Below are 10106 nucleotides of genomic sequence, written 5' to 3'. Positions count from 1 at the left end.
CAGTTTGTAGCAGTAAATGAAGAGATGTCTTATCGATCTAAAGTTCAGTATGGAGTACCACAAGTCTCAGTACTAGGACCATTGACTTTTGACAGTACTAGGACCATTGACACCAACTTTACATGGTATCTTATAGGCATTTTAGGAGGAGGGACTTTTGAAAGTGGAGACAAATTCAAACAAAGCATGTAACAGGTTTAGGTAACACCCTAGACTGAGGGTCTGGCCAATCCTACACTCTAAAAACTCCTGGGTTATTTCTTCAACCCATTTTCTGGGTTATTTGTGTTGGGTTAAAATTATGGGTTATTTTTTCAGAGAGTAACTATTTTCTGGGTTATAGGGCTAATATTTTGACCCAATTCATGGGTTGTTTGGGTTTCTGGGTTATTTTTCAAAGAGTAACCCATGTTCTGGGTTATAGGGTTGGCTTTCTCTCTCTCTCTCGCCCGCAGTTGTTCTGGAATTTTCTCACAACAGTCGTTTGAAATAACCGTCGCTTTCGCGCTCGATCCGTTTTGGCCTGTGCTTCATCGGTGCAACTTCATCTATATTCAAGGTAAGAGAGTATTTTCAGTGTTGATGTAATGTAAACTTTTCTGTGTCCATGTCCCTGTTGCTAGTTTATCACCATTTGCTAAAAAAAATACGTTGAGACTAGCGTTAGCCGTGGTAATTCTGTGGTTGGCATGTAGCCGCGGCTATCACGACAACATCTAGGACAACTCGAGGTAACGTTATCACACACCGGACGCGATTTTGAACACGGTCCTGAGCCGTTGCTGGGTGTCGCGCATACTATATATCTATGGGTGTCGCGGACAGATGCCGGATGGCGCCGCCGGTGTGTGTACACTCATAGAGAATAATGTGTTCGAATTTTAAAGACGGCTTTAACCGCGGCTACACTGCGCTTCGAGTCCGGTGTGTGAGCCCCTTGAGAGACTGCACGTCCGTTGAGCGATACCTCGAGTTGTCCTAGAGACGCGACGCGCCACTTCTCGTCCGGTGTGCGAACCCCATAGCCGCGGCTACAGAGCGACGAGGCAACACAATAGTTGAGTTATGTTTTCCAGCTGCGCCGTGCTTATCATATTATACAGTGCTCTACTGGCTGAAGTAGTGAGAGTTAAAGAAGCGGGTCAAGTCTTCAAATTGTTGCTAACCTCTATATTGCTATGTTTTCTCCAGGTCATCTTGAATGGACAGTTTTGTCGCTGATAAGATAACTGAGTGGCAGCTGTCTGAGCTGACAGATAATTTTAGAGGTGAGCATTTTACTCTTATTGCCCTTATATCATCTCTCTATACCTACATTTTTTTTTAATAAGACTTAAATGTGTCAGTGCAAGATTTTGTGAAAGTCACAAATTCTTCGCCAGTGGGGTATACACAACGCTAAAAGATTATTGTGCCTTGTCTTTAAGCTGTTATGCATAAGAATGGGCAAGATATTCACCTTTGCATTAATGTCATTACACTTTTTAATGAAAGAAAAGATGTCATTCACACAAAATGGGTAACGTTAATGCTGCAAAAGAACCACATTAGTTAACTAGCAATTTGGGCACGTAAAAAAAAAAAAAAAAAAGCCACTGCATTCCCTTAAAAGTGATTATTTGTTAGCTTGATAATGAAAGAGTGTCTGGTGAGTGGTTCACAATTGTCTCAACTTATTAACAATACTCATGTTGTCTTGTTTTCTGTCTTTCAGATGAAGACATAGATGAGGAGGCATTTCTTCTCTTTGATGAGGACACTATCAAACATCTTGTCCCCAAAGTTGTCCCCAGGCTTAAATTCCTGAGGCTCTTCTGAGAATTGTTGTTTATTTTTCTATTTTTTATTTCTAATATTGTTATTACAGTGTGACCTAAAATAAATAGGAAAATAAACATGTCCAAGTGTGTGTTTTTTCATATAGATTTTAATTTAATGCAATAAAAATGTAAAAGTGCTTGAAGTGTGTAATATAATGTAAAACAAAGTTTTATTTTCTGAAATAAGGCATACTGGGATAGTGAGGTTAAGTTAGGTTATTTTTGACCCAACTCCTGGGTTAAAAAAGGATCAACTCATTTTTGGGTTATTTCTACCCAGATGTTGGGTTTTTTAAACCCAACATTTGGGTCAGGTATTTAACCCAGAATTTGGGTCAAAAAGCATAACCCAATTTTCTGAGTTGAAATAACCCATAAATTAGTTGGTCCCTTTTTAACCCAGGAGTTGGGTCAAAAATAACCCATTATGGGTTATTTTTGACCCAGGAGTTTTTAGAGTGTAATTCAATCAGCATAAGGCTCCAAGAGCCATTTGGGTCCGAAAGCCATTTGCAGAACAAAAGGCGAGATTCTCAGTGAGTCATTCGTGTGCTAATCCCATCAGTCTGAGTGAAACTGGGGCTTCAAGAGCCATTTAAGACAATAAGGAGAGAACAGGAATTGCAACTTTGCTGAGATCTTAACCTTAAAAGCTAAAATCAGTATTCTTCACTGTGATGTTATGTAAGGAAGCATATCTGAAATAGATTCTTAAATTTGTAACCCTTCAATACCAATCTTTCATTTGAAAGCCACGTTTCTAGCATCTGTAAAACCACATTCTTCCATCTTAAAAATATATCTAAATTACGACATGAAAAATGCGGAACAGTTAGTTCATAAATTTTAAAATATTGCTGATTACTTACAAAGCACTAAATGGTTTAGCTCCCCTGTACTTGAGCGAGCTCTTAACGCATTATAGTCCTTCACGTCTATTGCGATCTCAAAATTCTGGCCAGTTGATAATACCAACAATATCAAAATCAACTGCTGGTGGTAGATCCTTTCCCTGTTTAGCACATAAACTCTGGAACAGTCTCCCTAACATTGTCTAAGAAGCAGACAAACTCTGTTAGTTTAAATCTAGACTAAAAACACATCTCTTTAACCTGGCAGACACATAGAAAATTATACATTCCGATTATTCAAATCAGTTAAATGATTATTAGGCTGCATACATGTATGTCAGCCGGAACCGGGAACACTTCCTATTAGTGATGCACCGAAATGAAAATTCTGGGCCGAAACCGAAACCGAAAATTTAGGATGCACTTGGCCGAAAACCGAAACTGAAGCCGAAAATGGCTTCTTTTAAAAACTTATATATATATATATTGCTTGAATTTAATGGATCTGAAATGAAAAATCACAATATAATAATCAAACTTTTATTAACAGTTACATAACAAAACATAAAATATTTTTAACAATAAATATAAATAATAATACCAAATAATATTATTCTTCAAGTTTTATGTTCCATCAAATAAAATCGTTTTTTAAAAGTTGTGCAAAAAAAATCCACAATTTGGGAGATTTTTGCAGAACAAATGTTACATATTGCACCTTTGGTGTCCTCTCGTATAGGGCTGTCACTTTTGTGAAAAAAAAAAAAATAAAAAATTCCTGTTCGATTTTTGAGACATAGGCTAAGTGTTCATTGAATCGTTAGTAAATTGCCTATATTTGGCGTTGATCCGTTTTCAATGCCAAATATAGGCAAATCCACGGACAGCTAAACAGGCATTAGGACGAACGTAAAGAGGGCGCTTGAGACGCGCACAAGTTAGGAATGTGGACTGCCATAACATCAATGAAAAACATTACTGAAGGCTACATATTATGCACTATATTATGCAGAAATAGGCTGTGTGTGTGTGTGTGTGTGTGTGTGTGTGTGTCAGTGTCAGAACCTGCAGTTGCTGTGTGACGCGCGTTTGCTGCGAGCATATAGTGACGAGCTGGACGCGCTCCGAGAGAAGGCCGTTAAAATCGATTCCCTATTTTCGTTTTCGAAACTTGTGTTGGTTTGTCCGATCGATTGTGCAATAAGTGACAGCCCTCTGACATGCTTAATCTTTGATAGGCAGACGCGTGATAACAGCTCGACCGTGAGTGAAACCTAAGCGCTTGCGCACGGATGGTAGGGGCGGGTGACATTCATTTTCGGTTTACGTTTTCGGCTGTTTTTTTTATTTCGGCCCGAAACCGATAATGCCATTTCGGCCGAAAATTTTCGGCGGCCGAAATTTCGGTGCACCCCTACTTCCTATAGCACCTGATGTACTCGTTACATAATAAGAAGAATGGGATCTACGCTAATGTTAGTCTTTCTGCTTATTCCGGCTTTCCTGTAGCTTAAACAGTAGAGCGTTGGCGCTTGCAATGCCAAGGTCATGGGTTCGATTCCCAGGAACTAAAAAGAATGTAAATGTGTACTTGAAAATGCATAAGTCACTTTGGATAAAAGCGTCTGCCAAATGCATAAATGTAAATGTATTCCGAGGTGTACTGTAATCAGCTGGATCCGGGCCATATCCAGATCAGATGGTGGACCTAGACACAACCACAACCCATGATGTAGTCAGCCGGATCTGTGCCATATCCAGATCAGATGGAGTACCTGTGCCTAGACACGACCACAACGCATCCCTGAAGTGTCAGCAGAGGCTGTGTCAACAAGACATCGGCACTGATCCTCAACAAATCCGTCTCCTTGCCTTTAACCAGATGGAACTGGATAATATTCTGATTGTTCCAATCTGACTTCTGACCTATAATGCTGGCTGAATCATAATCATACCAGAGGAGAACTGCCCCCCCGACTGAGCCTGGTTTCTCCCAAGGTTTTTTTTCTCCATTCTGCCATCTGATGGAGTTTTGGTTCCTTGCCACTGTTGCCTTTTTTGCCTTTTTCACCTTTGTTGTTGAACCATTGGCTTGTGGCTTGCTTAGTTGGGGACAGTACATTTATCATTTAATTTAATATTCAACAATAATATTGATCTGCCTGCATTGATACCATTAAATGAGAACTGAACTGAGCTGGATGATGACATCACAGTTTTCTCCAGAGCGGCTATATATATATATACTTAAGCTTGACTGTGATGATATTTTCTTCTGGAAACAAACTTTGTTGCATTATTTTCCTGTTATCTCTGTAAAGTTGCTTTGAACAATCTGTATTGTAAAAAGCGCTATATAAATAAATGTGACTTGACTTGACAGTTGATGTAAAACTTTAGACAAACTATTTTTAAAAACACTCCAATCATTTCTACAGTTTACTTGTACATTTGTTGTGATTTTCATCTTGGCTGAACTATATAGTTAAAAGAAAAAAGGCCTCCAGAGCTTATTGAAATTCCCCTAAGTTTTATTTGGTAGAGCCTCAGAGAACTTAAACTGCGCAAGTTATTTATAAGCAGGTGAGTACTTCCATAGTCCATAGTACTTCCACTTAATAAATGTGAGCGTGCAAGATCACAACTCAAGGCAAGTCAGTGATAATTGTTGACTGGTGTTTACTCTTATTGTATGTTAAAAGCATGTATGCCGTATCTTTACATTTATATTTTCAAATTAAACAGATACAGTTGTTGTTTTTAATTGCAACATTTTGAGGGCATTTGTAATGTGCATACATGTGCATACGGGCACATGTAAGCTTAAAAAACGTAAATATATGATGAATAATATGACAAATTTTGCAACCTACACTCTGATGGAACCACAGGATGCTAAATCATACAGGTATATTTATTTCACATGCTTGTTTTCCCTCTATGTTATGATACTGTTTGTGAACATTTGGCTCATTGTGGTCATTGTCTTGGAGAGAGCCCTTCATGAACCAATGTACATTTTTCTGTGCAATCTCTGTGTAAATGACCTTTTTGGAACAGCAGCATTTTATCCTAAAATATTGCATGATTTAATAATGAATTCATATATAATTCCATCTTACATGTGTGCATTCCAGGCCTTTGTTGTTTATACTTATGTTATGTGTGAATATTCTACATTAGCAGCGATGGCATATGACAGACATGTGGCCATATGTCAACCTTTAGACTATCACTCAAAGATTAACAAATATTCTTGCAGCATATTACTTGGCTTATGTTGGATCATACCATCTCTTAATATGTTCATTGCAGTTTTCTTGTCAAATAGGTTGGTACAATGTAAAAATCATATTGACAAACTGTATTGTGACAACTGGTCAATTGTAAAACTCTCATGTGGATCAACCTTTGTCAATAACCTTTATGGATTTATTTTTATTTCATTGTATTTTGGCCTTGTGATTGTAATTATGGTGTCCTATATTAAACTTATCATTGCATGTAAAGCATCATTGGAATGCAGAAGGAAATTTTGGCAAACATGTGTGCCTCATGCACTTTCACTGATAAATCTTACTGTTGCAATACTTTTCGATACCATCTATAACAGATATGGATCTAGTGATTTCCCTGCAAACCTGCGTAATTTTTTGGCTTTAGAAATGATTATTGTGCCACCTCTTTTCAATCCTGTAATCTATGGCTTAAAACTGACAGAAGTTCGCAAAAGAATCCTAAAATTATGCATGAATTGTAAAAAAAAATGACAGTATGAAGTATGTTGTGTATACGCTGTAGTGTATTCTGTAGTGTATTTCTGTAAACTATTAACTGTTGTTGCCCAAGAAAAGTCAAGAAAAAATAAAAGTAAAATGAGTGATGTTTTTATCTTCTCATTATGCTGCAAATCCTATTAATATTTTAGTAAGTGCTAATATACACTGAGCGTTCAGATTCACAAAATACATCTGGACAAGGGGCCCTATCATACACCCGGCGCAACACAAGTGTTTTTTGCTAATTTCAGCCTGACGTGGTTATCATTTTCATGTTCTGCGCCACGTTGTTTAAATAACAAATGCATTTGCGCCCATTTGTGTGCCCATGGACATGCTGGTCTGAAAACGATTTGCGTTGCTAGTTTGAGGCAACTGAAATAGACTGCCATTGTCCAAAAAAAACCTGGTCTAAAGTCAATGGCGTAGTATATATATATTTTTTGTTTTTTTAAAGGGCGCATTAGTAATATGAGCCTATAGGCGGGTGCACAACACGCGTACACACTCTGCTTATTACACACACATGGATATGAAATATTTGAGTTTAAATAATACTAATAATACTAATATAATAAAATCGTACTTGTATATTAGATTCCACTTAGAAATCAACAAATCCAGAAATCTGACTGGAGGTGGAGAGCCCAGCGCATCAGCCATTGGTTAGGAGACTGTAGAGTGCTTAGGAAAGTTAAAGAGTTAGTTAAACTTCTAATCAGCTTAACTAGCTGTGCCCGCTGAGATGACTCTAGATGACCCAAAACGCCTTCCTATTTATCTAAAGCTTCCTCATTTTTCAGCCGACCAGACACTATAGCCTCATCAGGCCCTGTTTCCTCCATTTCTGCCACAACTGAGGACGATGGCATAGCTAAACAAACAGGATGGACTGTTGCCAAAATGTAACCTAGGGTCTTTTTGCTAATCTACCCGAGGCAAACTTTCATTTAAAAGTATAATTAGAATGGAAACGCCACTTTTAAGTTTGACCGTATTTTCGTTTTCGGTCAAATTGCCTTTTGAATGGGAGTGCTTGGGGCACTACTATGATAGCATCAAAAATGGCTATTTTTAAAACACTAAGAAGGCTCGACACAACATGAAACTTTGCTCGAAGTATCACCAGGGGTTCTACACTTGAACTCAAGCATTGAGAACATTGTTTGTCTACACAGAGTTTACTAAAAAGAAAGTTTTTGAACAACTCACTGTAGCTGTCTCCGCCGGCATTTTGACAGTCAAAAATAGTCGATCTCCGAATGCAACGTAACAGGGAGGAGAGTAAAGATGGAAAGCTCCTAAAGCTTAGTTCCATATAAATTCACGGATAATTTGTTGTTTTGTCGTTAGTGAAAATCAATATTGACCTTGTATTTGAAAAAGGATGCTCATATAAGAAGCAAAACTAAAATTCAGAGTCAGTTCATTCACATTCAGATATCGACTATATTTGACTGTCAAAATGCCACAAAATGTCATTAGGCACTAATTGGCTTGTATATGTTTTGTAAATATTAGAACCTCATTTTGAAAGAAACATAGGGGGAACAGAGTCTGGCGGCAAACAGTTCAGCTGTCAGAATCCAGAATCCGTTCCCCCACCCATATGATGAGAGATGTTGATGTATCGGCTTAAAATATGCTGATTCTATTCTGTGAGTGTATGGAGCTTAACCATCAGTAGTTTGTTAAATATTAGAACCTCATTGTGTAAGAAATATGGGTGAAAATGGGTGGGATACAAAATATTTCATTTTAGATATGGTTTATTTACAATATAAGGCAACGTAAATAATTGCAGAAATTTTGTTCCATCTTTGAGCTCTTGATCTGTGCTGCGCAGGTGATCATGTGTAATTAGGTCAAGAGGACTCCGTCCCCTAGGAAAGCACGAGAAGAGAAGCGTGAGCATGAGAAGTTTCGCAAAATCTTGTTATTCGATTTTATTGAGATATATTTGCGAGGAACAAACCCCATATGTTTTGTAGATATTTTGTTTAGAAACAAAGTTGAGTAGTTTTCGGAAAGGTCTTACCTTTATCCTGTTGATCCATGTGACCGTGACCATTTCGTTTTCACTGTTTTCTTCGGGTCTCCTGTATTTGTTGTTCTGTGTGTGTGGGTGTGTGTGAGTGGGCGTTACCGCTCGTTCCACTGATCAGCGCGCCAGCTGATCTCATTCCCCACACCAGCTGCTGCTAATTCATTTCACCTACTGTATAAAGACTCATCGCACTCTCCTCTCTTTGTCAGATCGTTGTTTGGTGTCCTCAGTGTGTGTTCATCATGTGCCGTCTACAGTCCTGTTCCTGGTTCGAGTTTCCTGTTCGGTGTCTTCGTAGTTTTTCGTCTCGTCTGGATGTTCACCTGCACTGGATTCACCGTCTCCACTCTTCACCAGCACGCTGACCATCTTGTCCCTGCGCCACTAGCCCACCCGAGTTTCTGAACTGTTCTGTCTTCAACCAATCAATAAAAGAGTTTTACTTGCACCTTTGCTTCCGCCTTGTGTATTATGACAGAACGATCTGACCAAGCGATGGAAGCAGCAAGCAGACCCTCTTCTCCTCTGGAGGATTTCATCAAGTCCAGCATTTCACGGATGGATACCCAGGAGAGGAACATGAACGAGTCGGGTCGGGCTATTCAAGCTCTTGTGGCGCAGGTGTCCGAGCTCACCCAGAAATTACAACATCTGCGAGTTCCCACTGCGCCGCCCACACCGTCCGCTCCCCCCGTACCACCAGAGAGCGTCTCCCAGTCAGAGCCCCGCCTACCTGTTCCCGAGCCATACAACGGTGAGCCAAACTATTGCAGAGCATTCCTAACACGCTGTTCGATGCACTTTTCCTTGCAGCCCAGGACCTTTGCCACTGAACAGAGCAAGGTGGCGTTTGTGCTCACGTTACTGACTGGGAGGGCAGCACTATGGGGGACGGTGGTGTGGGAGAACCAAGATCCATGCTGTGCCTCGTTCCAGACACTCTCCGCCAAAATGAAAAGAGTATTCGACCGCGCGGTCGCGGGAAGAGAAGCGGCACGGATTCTCGCGGACCTCAAGCAAGGCGAAAGATCTGTATCTGATTACTCTTTCGAGTTCCGGACTTTGGCGGCAGAGTGTCAGTGGAACGAGGAGGCGCAGTGGGATATGTTCCTGCATGGGCTGGCTGACCGCGTCCAAAGAGAGATTTATGCTCTGGACCTACCCACTACACTCAATGAGTTAATTGAACTGGCGCTTCGTGTGGATTCCCGACTCTCCCGAGTCGAACGCCGGATGTTACCCGCTCGTGTTTCTGGAGCAGCTGAGACTTCACGAGCCAGCGGCGGGGACGCGGTCAGCCCCGTCTACGATCACGAGCCCATGCAGGTGGGGCGAGCTCGGCTTTCCCGGGAGGAGAAGGAAAGGCGGAGATCCCAGGGCCTTTGCCTTTACTGTGGCGCAGCAGGACATTTTGCTTATAGCTGCCCGGTAAAAGGGCAAGCCCAGCAGTAAATCTGAGCCTACTGTCGGGTGGGACCTCATCAACATCTACGCTCCTCCCGGTAAGACTAAGATGGTCAGCCCACACTCACGACTGTCGAGCACTACTGGACTCCGGGGCAGAAGGTAACTTCATGGACTACACATTTGCACTCAAGATTCAAGCTCC

The 10106-nt window shown here is 40.5% G+C and overlaps 1 protein-coding gene across 1 annotated transcript; it reads left to right on the top strand.

Annotated features, from left to right (window-relative positions):
• Positions 1–5514: 5514 nt before the first annotated feature.
• On the top strand, positions 5515–6441 carry LOC311277653 (olfactory receptor 5K1-like; the record flags this gene model as incomplete). Its single annotated transcript, XM_084388022.1, has 1 exon — positions 5515–6441. The coding sequence occupies one exon, from the start codon at positions 5515–5517 to the stop codon at positions 6439–6441; it is 927 nt and encodes a 308-aa protein (XP_084244148.1).
• Positions 6442–10106: the final 3665 nt, after the last annotated feature.

Source organism: Rutilus rutilus, assembly GCF_951802725.1.
Source record: "Rutilus rutilus genome assembly, chromosome: 18".
In the NCBI taxonomy this organism is placed as follows: domain Eukaryota; kingdom Metazoa; phylum Chordata; class Actinopteri; order Cypriniformes; family Leuciscidae; genus Rutilus; species Rutilus rutilus.
This window is presented reverse-complemented; position numbering and strand designations above follow the sequence as displayed.